Below are 20166 nucleotides of genomic sequence, written 5' to 3'. Positions count from 1 at the left end.
TAATTGTGCCAGCGTGACTTCCCCAAAAATCCAGTTGCTTCATTTTATTCTTCCAAGAAAAAGAAATTAGAACTCCTTTAAAATCACAGTTATAAATTACACTTTTAATGCATTAGATATGTGAAGATATTACATGTATTATATTTTAACGATTCTATTTCATTGGAGTACTGAATCGAAGCCAAATCCTATTGGAGTTTTGGATCCAAAATATTGTCTTTAAAAGACTTAACTAATAACATCTCAAAAAGTTTATTCAAATTTCACACGATAAAATTTGTTTATGTGGTATATGTATAGCCTCTTTTGTTAATTTAAATGTAGTACCGGATCAATTCCTATTATTTTTTTTGATTCAGATCCTCTAGATTTCTTAGGGTACTTTACTAAATAGATTTTTTTTTTTTAAATCTTAACCATTTTTTGTATGATTTAATGGCCTAGATTTTGTCATGTCAAAATTCCACTAACAATAATGTTAATTGTTTTATTATTTGGAACATTATTTTATTATTTTAAGAATATTATTAGTGGAATGATGACATGGTAAAATCTAGAGCTTTAAATCATATATATAAGAGTAGTTACGATTTAAAGAAATTTATTGGTAAAGCATTTTAGGAAATTTAGAAAATCTAAATCCCCCTTTTTTTTTTTTTTGTCTTGCATTTTGCATTTGAAATAAATCCGATGAACATACAGGAGTTGTGCCACCAAATGCCATGAAAATCAAAATGATACTTACCAGTGAATTGAATTTCTCTCTTTATTATGGGACATTAATAAAAAGACATGATATAGTTGCATCCAACTGGACAGGATGCCATTCGCAACAGTTAAGAGCAGTTAAGTCATGGGCCAAGACCAAGTTGGCATCCTCTGTGTTGTGCACCCTGGACCGGAGTGGTGACTTAAATATGAAAGAGGTAAAGGCATTAGAAGGCACAAACCAATATTTGCTAACTTCTTTCCTCCAAAGTGTGTATATATATATATTTGCTGACTTTTTTATTTTTTATTTTTATACAAGACAGAATTCTACTCTAACCTAATCTAAGGGTATATGTGTGTGAAGCTCTCTTCTGGAGACTTGAACTCAGGACCTTGCCCTCCACACCTCACAAATACTTATACTTATAAAGTGACCATTGCATCAAGGGTGTGGGGTGGTTATTTTTACTAACTTCAATTCTAAGTTGTTCACCTAGCTCACCAAAACTGAATTTATGACTGTGCAGGCTTTATCGTTAGAATAATGGAATTCTTATTTTGTTAAAAAGGGATAGAAGTAGGACTATAGGAGAAAAATAATTTTTTTATTATATAAATGTTACAAATTAAAATAATTAAAATATTTATTCAATTACTGAAGTGGTATTTATCATATTCATTTTTACAATAATTTGTAAGTTTTTTATAGTTTAATTGAGAATATTTTTAGCAATTAATTTGTTTACCAAAATAACTTTATACTTTTTTATTTTTTTTATTTATACAAGATAGAATTCTACTCTAGCCTAGTTTAAGTGTATATGTGTGTGAAGCTCCCTCCTGGAGACTTGAATCCCGGCTCTTGCTTCCCACACTCCCAAGCACTTATACTTGTGGAGTGACCATCACACCAAAAATGTGTGGTAGTAACTTTAGACTTTCAATTTTGAACAAAGAAGGTAAAAAAGAGACTAGGATTAAATTATTCTAAAATCATTATGATTTTTTCTCTTCTTTTATTTTCAGGATGTCATTTGTGATTGAGCTTTTAACAAATATTAGGGATGGTCAAAATTTCTTACCTCACTTGACTTACTTTGTCCCGGCGTGCTTTTCTTGCTCTAAAGAGATGATGGGATGGAGACGAGTTATGCTTGCCCCATCCTCTCTTGAATATATATATATATATATATATATATATATATATATATATATATATATATATATATATTCAATATATTTTAATTATTTGTATATATAATTTAACTATTACTTTAAACATGCTATTTATAATTTATTTATTTGTTTTATATAATCTATTACCAACCTCTCTCTCTCTCTCTCTCCACAACTGTTCCTCACTTTCTTTTTCATCTTTATATTATTAATGTGGAAACAATCTCATTAGAGATTGGAAAATATCTCAAACACGCCCCAAACACTTGCTATATATAGCTTGGTTTTTCTAATGAACTTTCATGTGAGAAAAAAAGAAGAAGGAAATTTCTATTTCAAACTCAATTACACATACAGAGCACAAACTTAGTTTTTAAAACTAAAATAATGATTTTAATTTATTATTTTTGTGTATAAATGGTGAATATATGTAGTTATTAATTATGAAAGTGAATGAATGAAATAGATATGGCTCAAAAAAATAAAAAATGCAGAAGTGGTCCCCACCAAATATAGAAAGGAATAACAGCAGCTGGGATGGCATTTCAGGAGAAATCATGTCCGAAGTAAATTTTGTTACTGTGGAAATAAAAGTGTCCTCCAATTTCAGGTAGAGAGTTATTGGGTATATCTACCCAACAGAAAGCCAATTTTCATGATCCAAAAGGAGTCACATATAAAGTAATATTAGATTAATTTAAACAAAGGCAGAAAACTGACGTTTTTAAATGCCTGATTTTCTTCTCTTATCTTATAATTAAAAGCTAATGAATTTTCTCTTTAAATACATTGGCCCAAAGATAGGAGAGTAGTCGGAAGCTAATGAATTTTCTCTTTAAATACGTTGACCCAAAAATAGGGGAATAGTCGGAAATAGCCTTTTGTAGACCACCTATTGACTTCAAAGTTTCAAACTACTCCCTCTTAATTATATTACCAAGCAAAAACCATGCCAGGGGTGTTTGGTGTATAATTTCAAATAACAATTTTCAGTTTTTAAACAACATTACATATATTTTTACATACTTTTTCACCCACTCCTATTTTCAAAAAAACTTTTTAAACTTGAAAATTGTTATTTAAACATACTAACCAAACCGACTCTTAAAGTCTCTTGGTCCATATCTTCCATTTCATTTCTATTGTGAAAACTTTTCCATTTCTTGTGATTATCTTCTAGAACTACCTTATATGCATTAATCCATCTCTTATCAAATTCCAAGAAGAACACATGGGACTGAAGGATCTTCATCTCAAGCTCAAGGTAAAGCCTATAATATTTTTTCTGTTCTCTCTTCTTTTTACAACATATATACTATTTCATTAGCCTTTTATCTTGTAGTTCTCGATCAATTAGATAATTTAGACTATTGGGTCTATGAGTTCTGGTTGATTTCTTCTTTCTTGTGTTAGAAACATTCACATGCCAAATGTAAGAAAGAACATGTTATGACTTATGATATTCCTAGCAAGAGATATACTACTACCAGCAACAAAGATTGATTTTTCTTTGATATTGTTTGTTTTAGTCTTTCTTGATATTTGGGATTACATAGATAAAGAACAGGAATTTTCGCATAGAAGTTTCTGTTCTTTCATATAAATGTAGAAGTTCAAGAATTTTCTGATACGAGTAAATTTACAATCAAGAAGCTGGTTATTGCAAGAGCCCATCTTTCTTTAGAAAACTTATTTTCTTTAGTTTTATAGGCATTCAGGCTGAGACGCTTTCTCATAGGAGATGGCAAGAGAAAGAAAAAAGGAACAGAGTTTACAAGAAGGCCCTCATGGATGATGCCAGTTTCACATGGATATTATGTTGTGGAGGATCAATCATTTAGAGGTGGTTCAGATGACTTTGAGTGTAGCTCAGTTGTGGTTCAGCGAGAGCCAGTTGGAGACATTGAATGTTGGTTTTTTGGGGTTTCCGATAATCAAATTGCAGATGGAATTCACAAGTATATTCAATCCCATTTGTTTAGCAAGAACCCCAATGAGGTAATGAACATTTTACATAATGTCATACCCTTTAAAGATTACTTTCACGAAAAGAAATGACAACTTCAACCAATATATATGAATGTGAAAAGTGCTTTGATTTGCAAGTAATTTGATATTTACACTGACTGCAAATGAAATAATGCCACAGGTCAAGCTGCATACATGCTGCCCTTTGAGCACACCGTTGCATATAGAATAATTTCCTGTGTAGCTTGCTTGACTGTTTTTGCTTCAATGATAATTTAAAAAGAATTATGAAAAGACTCCCAATATTGCAATGAAATGTCATTCTAGCCATGATACTAATAAAGAACAAATTTTGCTTAGTTTTAAAAGGGCAAAAAAAAGCACAAATTTCTAGTGCCATATTTACTCCTTCCCTCTCTCTCTTTTCCCATTTTCCCCTATCTTGATATTGTTACATTGTGCTTTGCAGGCTCAGGTTAGGAGGAATAGCAAAGAGATAATGAGAAAGGCATACCTTTGTGCTAGAGCAAAGATTAGAGAGACATATGAAGCAGATGAGATATGGAGAGCAGGTTCAGTATCTGTGTTGGTGATGAATGCGGAAAAGCTTGTGACAGCTTACATGGGAGACTACAGAGCTGTTGTCTGCAGAAATGGTGTGGCTCATCAGATAAGCAGCTGGGACCAGCAATCAGGCAAAAGACATTGGTCTCGTAGACTTATGTCAGGTATAGAACATCTTCTTACCATTATTTTTTAAACCAGTGAATGAGGGGATTCGACCTTAGTTCTTCTCTATGGGAGAACCCAATAGTGCCATTGAGGCACAAGGCTCTTGGCGAACATGTTTGTACTTTTATTTATGTTACTCTAAAACAACTACATTTAATTAATTTATTGACACAACTGTATCACTGACATAAGATTAGGAGTTTGCATTTAGATACAAAAGGATCATAAGATTCATAACTAAACAACTCTTGTTCTTGTGTTCACATGGTCTAAAGTACTTTATGATTGACACTATCTGATAATAGTTGCTCTTCTTGTGCATAAAGTACGCATATTAGGATTCAATTTGGGCAAAGCTAAGCAACCCAGAGGCTCAGAACTTGTTATTGCTGCTGAAAGAATTGATTCCAGTACTGAATTTGTCATCATAGCAAGCCCCGGCATATGGGAGGTAAGATGCATTTTTCACACCAACAGGCATTAGAGACTCCTGCTTCCCTAATGTATGGATTAAAGTTATCTTTCCAGAAAGTTAAATAATCACACTCACAACATAACAATGCACTCACCTCATAACCAAGTTTAAGTAGTTGTGTTGTATACTTGCAATAGCACGCACGATACTTCTATTTTATTTCAGAATATCAAAGAAGTTTGAATATGTTTGCCTTGTATGTCCAGGTAATGCAGAATCAAGAGGCTGTGAATCTCATCAGGCACTTAGAAGATCCCAAAGAAGCTGCTGGGTGCTTGGCAAAGGAGGCTTTAAATAGAATGAGCAAAAGCAGCATTGCTTGCTTGATCATTCACTTTGACTAACATCCTTCATGTTTATTTATAGCAATAGAACTTTAAAATTTTTACAGTGCATAGTTTTACCGCATCTTGATTGACCAACTAAGCCAATATCAAATGGCAGTGAAATGAGCAGCAAAGAAATCATACCCGGGAGGAGTTTTTGCTTTATTACAAAGAAAAGAAGAAAGAAGAGTTTTTGCCTTGGTTTGTATGAAAGGCATGCATTTTTGCTTTAGTATGCAGCATGTATGAAGGGTATCATCATATACACACAAGCTTATTACATTGCCAAATGTGGGTTTCTGCACCATATGCGTTCGGATTAATTTTTTTTACTGAAAGTTTATTTTTTTTACTTACTAAAACTTGACAAAAATATAGTAAACAAAAACTTTAAAAAGCAATAAATAAGAAAATAAGTTAAAAAAGCTAAAAACTAAAAGAAAAAACAAATAGTCCAAACTCACTTGTAACAGGCCAATAATTTAGGTTATTTATTAGGAAGAAAATAAAGGGAAAGGGGTTTGGACTTTGGGGGTTTCCAAAACAAAGAGGTATATTTTTTTGGACATAAAAGTTAAATTGAAAAATGAAAAACAAATTGTCTCCTTTGACTACATTATGGCAAGGCAACTTACTCAATTTTCTTAGGATTGTTCAACCAATCTCATCCTTGCGCTTTGGACTAAGATATGTGTAAATTGAAACCAGCGAATTAGTCAGGGGTTTGAATTTTTAAGTTTTAACAGTGATGCCCACAAGTGAACCCATTAAAGATTGTCTGCCACAACCCTCTACACTATGTAATGATGCATTATCATCTGCGTTGACATTGAAATTGGAAAATACTAATTACATGGATGTCCAATATTTCTCTACCTGAAGTTTATTACGTTAATCCGCATTTGAATACATCTGACATTCACATTGGTGTGACCAGCTTGAGACAATAAATGGCATCAGATCGAGTTGAGGACAGAAGCTGTCTTTCTAAACCCATTCTCTAGGTAGTATTTATACGCCAAACTTGTACCCATTTTAGAAATTTCATCTCACACCCATCCCATTGTCTTTGAAATCCATACATATTCTAAATATAAAATACACGTTTATATATATTAAGAGAATTCTTAGCTATGACTTCAAAAAATATCAAAGATACCCTTAATCTAATTAGATAATTTTTATTCTAAAAAATAAAAAATACAGTTAAAATTTTAATTCAACAAAATTAAAAAACTATTGGATAAACTTTTTTTTATAAAAATTAGCACACTCTCTATTTGAATATATCTCACTAACGTTTAATACACTTTTTCCTAAAAATTAGCACACACTAAACCTAGCATTTTACTTATTTTCAAATCATAAATTTTAGTTTCTTAAAAATTCATTCATGTGTAACCTCACTAACAATAGATAAATTCAAATTGAAAAATTACATTAAACTCAAAATAATAATAAAAAATAGCCTCACCGCATGTGCAGAGTGCGTGTAATGAGGCTAGTCTTATATAATATGTTTATTTTTACTCTAATTGAATAAAAAGTGGAGATATAAAATGTCAATTATTTTTTCCCAATAGATTTTTTAAGAGAAGTATTACGTCCACAGCATTTTCATAACAAATTATAGCTGGTGCGTTATTAAAACCTGCCACACAGGATTTGTTGTGAAAATGTTGTGGACATAATATTTCTCGTTTTTTAATAGTCAAATTTGTTGTGTTTTATAAACATAATTGATAATATAGATATAGGATCAAGTTCACATACCAAATGTTTCTCCAAAAAAAAGGAAAAAGAAAAAAAAGTCAGATACCGAAGATATGAAATCCAAATACTAGGGGCTTGTTTGGTTAGCTGAAAAAGCACCGTTTTTTGTTGTCATTTTAAATTTTTTGTGTAGTGGCTCCCCCTACTAAAAAACTTATTTGGTTTTGACATTTGTATTTAGTTTTCTTTTTTAGTATCCTAAAATTTGGATTTGAAAATAAAAAATGAATACAACTTTTCAATGTTTTTGTTTTCTATGAACATAAATATGGTAACATATTTGTAAATATTGTGAAAACATAAAGTTACTGTTTTTTTTTAGTTATGTGATGTGTGTGAGTGAGAAGAGTTATTTTATTAAAGTAGAAAACAATTATTAAAACCAGGAATGATGTATTTTATAACCAAATTATGTATTCAAAACAACTTAACAAACACTACCAAATGTGAAAATAAGTGTGTTTTTTATTATTCAAATTCAGGTTTTGAATATAGAATAAAGAAAATGAAAAGTAGATACTCTATTTTTTGAAACCAAACAGGCTCTAGAGGATTTAAAATCTGAAATCGATTTTTTTTTTTTTAAATTCTCAGCCCCTCACCAAAAAGGTCAGATCAGATTAGAAAGCCTACTAAACCCAACCCATTACCATCCCCACTTGAGAACACCAGTTCTTGTGGAAAAGCTTAGGCCACACCTGTCTTTTAATTCCAATCTGACTAGGAAAATAAACAATTCGAGTCATTCTTCATTTAGTGGCAACATTAAACAGGTAAGCAATTTCCCTGTTAATTTGCATTGTTGGTTGGACCGATGGTATAAAGCAATCATGAAACTAACAACAAAAATTCAATTCCCAATCTTTAAAAAAACAAAAGAAAAAAAAAAATTCCTGTGCACACCCAGTCGAGCCCAGTACAAGCACCTTGAGACTGAGAGCCCAACCAACTCAGCCAACCCCTGGGTTGCCTCCAACTAATTTGTTTAGTTTTTAGGTTTAATGTATTACTTTCTAAAACTTCACTTTTTCAAAGTATAAGTATATTTTAGCTCGTTTTCAACATAAAGCAACCATTAAAAAGTTAAATAAGTTGATCCAAAACATGCACGCAATATGACTTATGCAGTAAAAGGTTAAATAATCTGATCCTTAACACGCACGCAATATGACTTATGCAGTAAAAAGCTAACTAAGCTGATCTCCCAATCTCGCAAGCAACTTGACTTATGCTGGGGGTGCTACGATTTCTACAATCAGTCCATTTTGAGGCTGGCTATATGTAGCGGTGCCAACCCTAACGTGTGTGGTATACCTACCAATTGTTCAACAAATTCACAGATAGTAGGTCCGCATGACATGCGTGGAATTATCAATAGCTCAGCAACCACGTCAGTTTGTAAAATATGCAGTACTAGTACTATTACCCTAAGCATCTCTCAAACAAAACTATCCAAGTTTATAGCTATTGTTGATTTAATAAGTTCACACAGCGAGCTACACAATATGTTATCACTCAAATGAATGGTCATGTACAAGGATCACTTTGACAACAATGTCACTAATAATTTTGCCTTTTCACATTACAACAATGATATTTGTAAAAATTCACAACCAAAATAGTCCAAAGATACAAGCTGCTCCGTCACCTTCAAATATATAATCCATGTTGTCATGCTGTCGATTTCTTTTCACTATTCTTGCTCCGGAAGGGTGATAACAAGGAGAAAGAGCGAGAAGCTGTAGGAAGACAAATAAAATCATTAATCTCAAGTCCAGACAGCAGGGAAAAGAAAGAAAGAAAGAAAGAAGTTTGTTTAAGTTGCAAGAATAGTGAGCACTTACACTTTTGCGGAGTATTGCCGCCTGTGGGAGTTTCATCTTGAGAGATCAAATTCTTCAATGTATGAACTGATGATGACAACCGAAAAATAATGGTTAGCAGACAAATGACAGTCAGCTTCTGTGGTTAAGTTAAGCTCAATCTTATGATCAAAGCTCTCATTTGAGATTGACTAACATCAAAGTAACACTAAATCTTTAATTATTATAAATTTGAAATCAAATCAGTCATTTGCAATCAGATGTATAGCCAAATCAATTATTGATATATCCAACTTTTATAATCTGAATAAATTATTCATTTTACTTGTACAAGTAAAGAATTTGGTTACATAAAAGAGGAAAAAGACAAAGGATAGAATGCCTTAAAATCAATTGAAAAAGAAAAGAAAATTATTTTTTATATATTCACTTCTAACAGAACAAGAGTAACTCTAGCTGAATACTGGAATATTCTCAATGTAGAAATTGAGAACTTTCCGTGAATTGGAACACACCAGCTGAAGAAAACTTTCACAAAATCAACACAATCAATATGGAGGGAAATTTTGCACAAACTGAATTAAAAAAGAAAAAAGAAAAGAAAATATTTTTTTTTCCCAGTGGCGTGGAAGAGGCGCCACAACACTCAAACAAAAGCCCTGTGTAACATGACTTATATATAGCCTCGACAAAACCCCTAAGCAAGACCAAATTAAGGACCCCTTTAACACTAAACTACCAATGATCTCAGAATTACCACTGTCAAATGGTGTAATTCTCTTCATAGTAGAATTACTTGTGTACCTTTCGGATTCTGAGAATTTTGTTTGCTGTTTTGAAATTTAGGTGTCACTGTGATTGTTAGTAATGGTTATTAGACTTCAAGTTGACTTCAAAAGTTTTGGGACTATGTTGTTTGTTGTTGTAACTTATAGTCAGTAGACTTCAAAAGTGTGTCAATAATGCATTTCAAAATTGTTCAACTATGTGCAAGAGGGAGGAGTAAACACGTGCTACCTTCACTTGTAGAAACAGAGTTTGTCCCAGAATCATCGACCTCAGAACCAGTGACACTGGCATTGTCAGATTCAGTATTGCGTTCACCTGTAGCTGAGCTATGATTCTTTCTTCCAAACTTCAACAGCCGTCTAATTCCTTTTGATGACTCCTTTACTTGAGGTTTCTCCAATGATTCAGGAATCTTTTCCAGTCTCAAGTTTCTAGAATCAGATACAAGTGCTTTAACAGCCTCTGTACCTGTTGTCATAATCTCTGAGCTTACTGGTGGTGCTTTGCTATACTCAGAATTTCCAGTACATGGATCTTCCAAAGAAGAATTCCGAGCCAAGGGAGCTTGATACGGTTTATCAGCAATACCAATGCTTGAAAACTTTGGAGGTTCTTTGTCTGTATTAATTGTTGTGACCTGTCCCGAAGATGTAAAATAAAGAAAAAAAGGGGGAAACATCAGACTATCAAGAGAAATTCTCATCTTTGCCAAAGACTTAATATAGCTAAAATATTTGTTCCAATTCAACAAATTTCTAAATATCATTCTTCTGTTCAGATTAAAGAAAGAAAAAGGATGATTTCAAAACATTTCAGAGCACCAATTTTAAGTACCGAGGCTGCAATTATTACAACTAGGACATGTAATCAGCTGGAAATGTGCTTACTCTTTTCAAACATAGAACAAAATTTTCACCAAGCTTAGCTAGTGGTGGCTATCAACTTGTCTCAAACATTCATATTATATATAAATAAGGTGAATTTTTAATTGCCAATAGAACAAAAGTATGGATCACATTGCTTGCAATAATGGATTTTTTATATTACTGATTATTTTTGAAGATTTCTATGGATAGAAATCAGAGTAATAAGATCAACATAAGATGAACCAGCTGTGAGCTGGAGAAACTCCCATATTGTATCCTTTAGCAAGAATTGCAACATTCACAATCACATAAATTTGGGTTAAGTTCTATTTTTAATCCATGAAATTTGAAAATTTTCTTTTTTAATCCTCAAAAAATTGTAATTGAATTAAGTTGGTCCTTCTATACTATATCCTTGGTGTCATAATTTTAGCTTATGTGGCAAATTTCGAAAAAGCCACATGGCGCTGTATTCAAGGACATGGAAGGGCAAGCTTGGTGCATTTATAATTTTTGGAGGACTAGAAAAAAACTTTTCAAATTTTAGGGATTAAAGTAGAATTCTGGGCCATATTTAGGGATTGATGGTATATTTCCTCCATTATTTATTCTTACTTGTTCAAGAAAGTTAGGTGCAAGTTATATTCATCTCAGTTCTAAAGACACCGAAAATAGTTAACCTGTGAGCAAAGCTCTTCTTGGCTTTGACTAATAATTGAACCATACCTTAAAAGAAACACGTTGTTCTTGTGATTGGTGTTTAGAGGAATCTCCATCAACTCTATCCATGGTAAATGGTGAAACTGGAGCACGTATAGCAGCATAATCTGACACCACCTCAGATTTCTTCCCAATCTCTAAGTTATTGTACTGTCCGTTTCGTGCCTCTATATTTCCTTCCAATGCATGTACAGTAGGAATAGAAGGCTTATCACATTCTAGCATCACAACAGTCTTTTCAATTATTGGGTTGTCATCACCATCACTATAATGTGAAATGCTTTCATTGTTCCTCTTCGGCTTAGCACCTTCAAAAGTTGTAGAAGACTTTTTTACATTAACCTTCTGCGTCATATCTTTTGCTGCTGACTTGTTCTTGGCAACATCAGGTCCTGTGGATGTCCTTATTTTCAATTCTGGAAGGGTTGCCGCCTTGCTTTTATCATAGTTCACAATAGCAGATATTTTTTTGCTCTCAGGCCCATCAGATATCTTTGTCTTTGATACTGGTTCAGTATTTTTTGACTTAACTGAAGAAGCATGATGGCTGCTACCCATTTTAGGCTCTGATAATCTTCTGATCCGTGCCATGGATGCCTTTGTATCAGATGTAACACTACTGTTCTCTTTCTTTGTTTCAGGCAATGAAGACACTGAGTGACTCAGTTTATTTCCAGCTGAGTGACTTCTAGTATTCAAGCTGCTGGGTTTAGAGGCTTTTTTAGAATCACTGGATCCCACAGAAGCAGTTTTGCTGGGGAACCTGTTTAGAGGTGATGATGATCCTGGCTCTGAATCACTAAACTTTGATACCTTGTGAGAGCCTGGGGAAAGTTTTGTTGGCAATTGTTTCTTGGTTTGATTTGAGGGTATTGATGACTTAGCTGGGATGGAACCCCCTCTAGCAGCAATTCTCTTTTGCCTCTCAATCTTTAAAGCTTCTAGTCGTTTCATCTCTTCTGCCTCCTGAAAAAGCAACACTTGAAGATATAAATATCTGTTTAACAACAGATGAGAGAGAAGAAAACGAAAAGATAAACTGAAGTCATGCGCCAATAGAAAATATAACTTATATCTGATGTAACACGTAGACAGAATTTGGATTGGGGGAGGGAGGGGGAAAAGTTGAACGGATACCTTGTAGCCTACATGATTCATGTCCCAATCAAAGTGTTTTACCTTTTTGATGTGGAGATAAGAACCTCCCCCAAAACAAATAAATAAAAAGGAAAATGATAACCAAAATACCTTCTCTTTCTTCATTTTCTGGAGATCAGCTTTATAGGTTCTTAACTTCTCAGCACGTGCTCGTGCTTCATCCAAAGGACTCAACTTTGAGGGCCTCCCTTTCCTTATTGGCCCCCCAGTCTTCTTATCTGAAGCATCTGGCGTAAGTCTTGATTTCCGCTCCTTTTCTGATTTTTTAGACCCTTGCTTGATTTCTACCTCCACATTTTTCTTATCTGGTGAAGCACCGTCTTCAGCTTGGATCTGCATTTCATAATCTAAAGCCGGGTCATAACCAATTGATTCCTTCTCTATCCCACGCTCAGGCATCAAACTCAATTCATCTGGCTCATAATTGACTTGACTGCCAACTCTATTCGACGCACTTTCTGCCAACTGAGAAGCAGATGGGTACTCAGAATCCATGTCAATAGCATTTCTTTCATTGTTTCCAACTTGATCTAGTGAATTAGCCCTTAACGCAACAATATAAGAATCATCATCCATATCATGTGATGACTTCCTATCCAAGTTATTGTTTATACGATCAAATCCATTTACAAGTGGATCTGAGGTAGAGCTTGTGTAATCCAACTGGCTACGTATCATAAAATCATCATTGCCAGTCCTCCTATAGCCACCACGTCTTCCATCTAGTTCTGTAGACTGTACATCCATAGACCTTCTGCCATCACCAGGTTGACCATTTCTTCTAGAAATCAACAATTCATTGTTTGAGTCCTTATGCATGTAGGTCATCTTTCCACTAATTTTGTGCATATCTATCATATTACCTTCTTGTATTTCACCCTTATCTTGTCCACTAAAAGCTAAAGGATCATCCCCTATAGTATTTTGTCTCCTTTTCGCTTGAACTTCCTTTTCCATTGCAAACATGCCTTGATCAACTGCACGTTTGTCCTCATCATCATCTCTCAGTAAATAATTTTGAAATGCTTGCCAGTGTCCACCATCTACATCCTTCCCATGTGCAGCATCGGATGAATTCAATTTATCCATGGATTTTGTATGCTTTCCTTTTCTATTGGAAGATCTCTGAGAGTCCATACGCCTCGCATCCAGGGAACTAGCCTCTAAATCTCCAACTTCCTCGTCAGTTTCAGCATCAGAAGCTGATTGTGATTCACTATCCGAAGAGTTCCGTCTCTTTGAAGTGATATAATTAATGTTCCGAATGACAACCATACCTGATTGCTTTTTACCTGATCGGCTACCCTTCCTTGATTCTCGAGTTTGTGAAGCTTCATTCTCCAACTCCACTTCATCCTGCGATCTGGTTTTTGAAGCATCCATCTCCCAAGTTTCTAATTCAGTATTGCTATCCCTACTATCCATGGAATGCCTTCTACGCCCCATTCTTTGACCACCATTGAGTCTAGGGTCTGACACTGATGGATATGGTGGCTGGAAATATGGGCCGTTCCCTGGATAGTTCTGATAGTAAGTCATGCCTTGCATGGGATATGCTGGATAAACTGGAGGGGCACCAGGAGGAGAATGAAGAGGCCAGGAAGGGAACATATGATGTGGAAACTGTCCTTGAAAATGCCCGGGAGGTGGTTGGTAATCCGCAGGAGGCTTGTCATCTGGGCAAAGGAATAGAATCCAACTGAAAATATAAATGAAGGCATACATACAACACCGCATTTAGGATATAATTGAGGAATAGCATAGAAAGAAAGCCATCAATCAGCCAGTTACCCTTCAGAACCAAATGTTTATAGCATGGTTCATTTGTCTGGAGGTACTATGCCAAGTTGTCAACACCTCATATTGATTTTTCACCAATACCAATGTTTTTTTTTTTTTTTTTTTTTTTTTGATATAGTCCATATCTCTTTGCACTAGTGATGCATGAGCTCACTAAATCAATTCAAAAGAAAGTCCCTTGGTGTATGCTTTTTGCAGATAAAATAGTTTTAGTGAATGAAACTAGAAATGGCCCAAGTTAGAAATTTGGCGAAACACTCTAGAATCCAAAGGGTTTCAATAACTAGGACTAAATAGAGGACATGGAATGTAAGTTTAGTAAAAATAAAAACAAAGATGAAGGGGTGGTAGGACCTTTCGATATTTTGGATCAATAATTCATAAATATTGGGAGATTGAAGGGTATGTGAATCATATGATAAGAGCAGGATGAATGAAGTGCAGAAGCGCATAAAGAGTATTGTGTGATCATAGAATACCTATTAAGTTAAAGGAAAAAAATGTAAAAGACTGACATAAGACTATATTGTATTGAATGTTGGGCTGTTAAGAAAAAATATATTCAACAAATTAGTGTAGTTGAATTTTATATTTTAAGATGGATAAGAGAAAATAAACAAAGAGATAGGAGTAAATATGAAAAAATCACTTAAACATAGGGATGCCTCTTATTGATGAAAATATGGGAGAGGAAGTCACTTGAAATGGTTTGTTCATGTTCACTTTAGGAGAGCGATTATGCACAGAAAAAAAGTGAGTTGATTCAAGTTGAGAGAATGAAAAAAAAGTAGAAGAAGACCAAAAATAACATTAGTAGAAATAGTAAAAAATGCCATGTCAATTAAGGAAGTAACAAAGGAAGTAACAGAGTATTACTTCCGATAGAATAGAATGGCAAAAAGGAATACATGTGGCTGACCATGACTGATCTGTTGAGGATCCATAGCCAACCCCAAAAATTTTGGGAGTAAGGCTTGATTGTTGTATTTCTTTTTTGAGATCTTTTGGGAAGCTACTAAAGAATAGATATTTTTCCCATCAATTGTTCAGCAACAAACATATATAAGCCCTAGAAACCAGCCAACTCAGTGGACCACAATTTTTACGAAGGATGAAGTTTTAGTGCCATTCTTCTATTCTTAGCATATGTTACACGAGACCAGAGTAATCTCTCTCTCTCTCTCTCTCTCTCTCTCTCTCTCTCTCTCTCTCCTTTTTTACCAAAAAAATAAATAAATGGCCCCTTCATGATTGCAATCTGAATTTCATCATGTAAGTGCAGATATCCATATAACAAAAAACGACCGAAACCTTTATCAATTCTCAGAAATGAAAGTTAATTTTTTAATCAAGCAGTTGAAGAAAAAAGTAGAAGGGGGCTAAGGAGCCCCATTATAATAGTAAAGATAATAAGGTAGTTACATATATGCAGGATACCTCCTGTTCTATGAGCCCATACCTGTACTTATGGCGCTACTTGCTTTCCCATTATTTTCTGAAGCCAGCTCATATTCTTTCTGCTTGACCTCATTGGCAAGCATAATTCCTGATGCATTGATTGCAGAATATTCTGATCGGCTAGACATTGCTTCAGCTGCTTCAATTTCGAGCCACTGGCCAGTTTCATGCTTTCTTTTCCATAACTCCAAAAATTTCATACAAGCATCCCTGTTACAAATTACAATGATAAATTTGACATCATTAAAGGGAAAAAAAGAACCCAAGATATAAACATGCCCACCATTAGTGAATTGGAGAAAATTACGATATCTCGAACTCAACAAAATGTAATGAACAGATAGTCAGCTACAGGCAAGAATCTTACATTAAACGCAAGGCCCCAAAGCACTCGGCAAATGACATCAACGGTGACATGTGATCAATGTCAAAACCAGCAGCTACAGCACGTGCAAAGGCCATGCCTTGCTCTTTCTGCAGCACAGTTCTGCGTGTCTCCAGGACTTTCAAAAGTTGAACTCTAATACAAACCAAAAAAGAACATGAGATTATTGCTCATGATGAGTTAACAAACAAGACAAATATTAAGTATCATAACATTCACAAAGTTAGATATGAGATTAAGACTTACCACCCATAACTTACTGTTCTCTCTTTTCATTTCTTTAGGTGATAACTTATTCAACACTATTCTTGACAAAAAGTGGTTCCTCTTGAAAAACAAGTTAAAGACATTCCTGATTTAGCTAATGAAGAGACATGCAAAAAACTAAGATGTAGTATTTCATCAATGGACTTTTTCTTTTGGTTTCTTCAAGTGATGAGTTATTTAACACTATTCTCGACTAAATTGGTCCTCTTGAATAACAAGAATTTCATCAATTATTGAATTGATATGGGAATATAAAAGATAGGCGTCCACGCATACTTAAGAATTTTCCCAAAATCAAATCCACCTTTTCAGAGTGAGCATGGAAATCAAATTAAGGAAATATCATTGTTGAAGAAGAAGCAAAAGAATATATGATGAATTTGACTTTTTGCTCAGCTTCTAATAGTACATATGATTGCACTTAACATGTTTAAGACACTCCTGATTTCCCAAATATAGAAACTTGCAAAACGCTAAGATGTAAAATTTCATCAATGGACATTGTGTACAATCACTCTTACAAACCCTACATAATAACTTTATTACTCGCAGCAAGAATAGTAAGTGGGGTTTTAATTGGTCATAGGAAAAATATGCAAGAAATAGTATATACTTTGAATTTCCCTCCTGTGTGGTGGATCCATTTGCTTCAGGTGGATTTGCTCCAGGCTGCTAGGTAACAAAAGAAACCAAATTAAATAAATTTGACAAAATTCAATTGTATGACGACAAGGTTACTCAATGCCGACTCACCTTATAAAGGACAATTGCTTTGTCCTCATTAGTATCAAGCACAGGCCTGCTACCTGTCCCATGTGGGGTGTTACAAAGTAACAAACCAATACAAAAGTCATTGAAGTTTGAAATTCATCTACTACTATTATTCTTTAAAAAAAAAAAACCTGCTGAGATAAACCTCAGTTCACACATGGAAACTTTGCAAAATGGAGAGAGAGAGAGAGAGAGAATGGACTAGTAAAAACCCCACCTCGTACCATACCCTCCTAACAAACAATCCCCCCTTCCCCCCCACCCATATAAAAAGAGAAGGCATATATTGTGAAACCAATGACAGAGATTGAAAAATCTCAGAACACAAACATTAGTGCAACATTCACATATTTGTCCCTTGCTACAGTACCTTCAATACTTTCTACAGGTTTGACATGATAATCTTCTACCTGCCATGCAGAAAATAACTGAGATTGACCTTTCTTTGACAGCATGAAATTAGAAAAAAATAGCTGATAGATTTTACTTACAGTATTCATCCCCATATCATTGTTGCCTTGAATTGCAATTGCCTCCTCAATCTGTAAGATCTCTGATTCTAGAGTGTAGACCCGTTCCAAGATCTCTGGAGTGCTCACAAACCGAACAAACCTATAGATTTCATAATATGTTAGTCTAACATGCAATGTTCTGTCTCCAATGTATTAACCTCGAACATTTTTTTTTTTGGGTAATTAAAGCTCAAAGTGAATAGCAACCTCTATAGTCACACATCACATATCAGTATGATTACATTAGTTACTAATAAGAATGGTTTGGCAGGCTATATGGAAGCAATTTTGTTTTCATGAGAGAAAAGAACACATAAAGAGGATAAACTAATAGAATGAAATTCAAAAAATAGAAACTGTGCACCACTCATGTTAGTTCTAACCAGAAGTTCCTGTAAGTGTCCACTTCTCGACACAAAATGTACAAGCAAACTTAAAACTAAGTTCAAACACAAAAGTAGATACCTTTCCACCGTGCCCTTTGTGAACCACATTGAGTCACTGCCAGGCTCAGGCTCTAAAACGATCGAATAACCCCCCTTGGCCATCTGCTCCTGTGCAGACTTTAAGTGGGCAAGAAATGGATTCAGCAAACCCGAAGCTATTTTTTCTTCCTTCCCATTTGCAGATATAACCAAATCACACCTAACAAAAATCCAAAATTAGTTTTGAATTAGTAGAATTGCAAAGTTTCCAAGTAAATTTTTACATTGAAAAAATATAATCACACGTCTCACAGAAAATAATAACACTGCTACACACAAAGAAATGTAAAATCAAACTCATTCAAAATTTAAAATTCTATCCTCTATTCGCAATATTTTGAACACGAAGTGTCTGTCAACTAATAAACCTTCAAATTTGACCAAACCTTACGGAACAAATTTAATAATTAAAGAAAAAAAAACCCCAACAAAAATTCTATACAAAACTAAACTACAAAGCACAGAGATTCTAATATTACTAAAAATAACAAAATTTAACTCGTAAGAAAAATACATACTTGCAAAGTCAAAACTAAACTGGTAAACCAAAAAAAAAAATGAAAATAGTAACAAGAATATTTATTTCTAAATTAAGAAGAAAAAAAGCTTCAGAGAATTGGCAAAGCTATATATAAAGATGGAAACATCTAAATATGTAAAACACGACGACCCAGATCGCTAGAGAAACAAAAGATTCATTATACTATTACTTTATAAGCTATTGAATGAAAAATAAATCCAAATCTTGGTTGTTTGAGTTTGAAACACTCACTGTATAAATACTTTAAGCTATTGATTCAAAGAGATTACCTGGTTCGAGTAGGAGTGAGCTGAAACAAAGCCGAGTCAAGCCGAGTCGAAGATTTCATTTTTCTTTAGACAAATTTGAAACCAAAAAAAAGAAAGAAAAAGAAAAACCCAAAATAGAAAGAAGTAAAAAAGAGAAGCTGTGACTACTAAGGTTTCCTGGTTTCAGAGAAAGATCAAATGGCGGTTAAAAAAGTTGGATCAGAGAATTGGATAAAAGAATATCCTTCAAAAGCGGATTTAATTTTGCTTCGAAATGAGAGATCTTTTTTTTGTGTGTTTTTGTTTGTGTTTATATCTCAATGAAAAAGTTTCCGACAAAACCAAAAAAGAGGAAAGCCAAAGCTAGCTAGCTCCGAGAACCGAGCTAAAGCTTTAATGGCCACCAAAGAAAGAAAGAGAGAGAGAGAGAGAGAGAGAGAGAGAGTGAGTGTGAAAAAACAAAGGATTTGTAAAGAGACTGTGAGAGAATGTCATAGGATGCCAACGAGGGGTGATTTTTTTTTCTTTATTTTTTTTTTTTTTCTGAATTAAGAAAAAGACTGCACTACACCAGATAGATTGTTTTTGATTTTGACCTTTACAGCTCAGAAATTTGATTTTTGACATTTTTGTTTGACTTAATTTTTCGTATTTTACTTTGTTATCTATCTCATTGATAATTTTTATTTTTTATTTTTTATGAAGTATCTCATTGATAATAATTTGATTGATAAGTGTTCTTTAGTCTAGTTAGTAAAATTTGTTGTATTGTATTGCGTAAGAAATTTAGGATTTGAAGCTATACCAATTTTGTTGTTGAAATAAAAGATGTGATGTTCAAACTCTACCGTTTTATTATCAAATAAAATATCTAACCTTACATTTTTTTAAGTTGAATAAAAGATTTAGAAAATATTAGTATTGAAAAAATTAAATTATTAGCCAAGAAAGATGGCAAGCTAATATGAAAGCAATTAAAATAATATTTTTGAAACATAAAGAATAGAAGAAAATGTTAACTAATGCTCGAATGACATTTTTTAGTGAATAATTTTTTAAAAAAAATTATAAAAAAATAATTAATATTTTGATTGTTATTTCAATTTTCTATAAAAGTAGTAAAAAAATTTTTATAAAATAATATTTTAACAATTTCTCTAAAAATACCTGTTAATATGACCT

General features: G+C 33.6%; 2 protein-coding genes across 5 annotated transcripts; one reads left to right on the top strand and one right to left on the bottom strand.

Moving 5' to 3' along the window:
* The first annotated feature begins 3012 nt into the window (after positions 1-3012).
* Positions 3013-5706, top strand: LOC142626081 (putative protein phosphatase 2C-like protein 44). The gene is made up of 5 exons (XM_075799857.1): positions 3013-3151; positions 3598-3885; positions 4325-4583; positions 4914-5038; positions 5269-5706. The coding sequence occupies exons 1-5, from the start codon at positions 3119-3121 to the stop codon at positions 5404-5406; spliced, it is 843 nt and encodes a 280-aa protein (XP_075655972.1). The 5' UTR covers positions 3013-3118; the 3' UTR covers positions 5407-5706.
* A 2893-nt stretch (positions 5707-8599) lies between these two features.
* Positions 8600-19455, bottom strand: LOC142625653 (COP1-interacting protein 7). 4 transcript variants are annotated; one of them, XM_075799324.1, is made up of 13 exons: positions 19006-19455; positions 18176-18355; positions 17690-17810; positions 17569-17608; positions 17181-17233; positions 17041-17099; positions 16143-16295; positions 15777-15985; positions 12608-14193; positions 11366-12325; positions 9999-10410; positions 9006-9071; positions 8600-8900 (listed from the first exon to the last, which is right to left on the bottom strand). In XM_075799324.1, the coding sequence occupies exons 1-13, from the start codon at positions 19062-19064 to the stop codon at positions 8833-8835; spliced, it is 3966 nt and encodes a 1321-aa protein (XP_075655439.1). In that variant the 5' UTR covers positions 19065-19455; the 3' UTR covers positions 8600-8832. The 4 variants fall into 4 exon arrangements, with proteins under 4 accessions (XP_075655439.1, XP_075655440.1, XP_075655441.1 ...); XM_075799325.1 differs by having other exon boundaries at positions 10002-10410; XM_075799326.1 differs by having other exon boundaries at positions 17041-17096.
* Between the last annotated feature and the right edge of the window lie 711 nt (positions 19456-20166).

Source organism: Castanea sativa, chromosome 2 (assembly GCF_040712315.1).
Source record: "Castanea sativa cultivar Marrone di Chiusa Pesio chromosome 2, ASM4071231v1".
Taxonomy (NCBI): Eukaryota; Viridiplantae; Streptophyta; class Magnoliopsida; order Fagales; family Fagaceae; genus Castanea; species Castanea sativa.
The sequence above is the reverse complement of the archived record's forward strand: the minus strand, read 5'-3'. Positions and strand labels throughout refer to the sequence as shown.

What these genes read in the sequence shown, in the direction of transcription:
- LOC142626081 (XM_075799857.1), top strand. Translation starts at nt 3,119, where the DNA reads ATGGGACTGAAGGATCTTCATCTCAAGCTCAAG. An exon ending in TTAGCAAGAACCCCAATGAG is followed by an intron (nt 3,886 to 4,324) that starts GTAATGAACATT and finishes TGTGCTTTGCAG; the next exon opens with GCTCAGGTTAGGAGGAATAG. An exon ending in GTCTCGTAGACTTATGTCAG is followed by an intron (nt 4,584 to 4,913) that starts GTATAGAACATC and finishes TTGTGCATAAAG; the next exon opens with TACGCATATTAGGATTCAAT.
- LOC142625653 (XM_075799324.1), bottom strand. Translation starts at nt 19,064, where the DNA reads ATGAAATCTTCGACTCGGCTTGACTCGGCTTTGTTTCAGCTCACTCCT. An exon ending in ATGATATGGGGATGAATACT is followed by an intron (nt 17,609 to 17,689) that starts GTAAGTAAAATC and finishes TCTGCATGGCAG; the next exon opens with GTAGAAGATTATCATGTCAA. An exon ending in TTTGGGGCCTTGCGTTTAAT is followed by an intron (nt 15,986 to 16,142) that starts GTAAGATTCTTG and finishes AATTTGTAACAG; the next exon opens with GGATGCTTGTATGAAATTTT.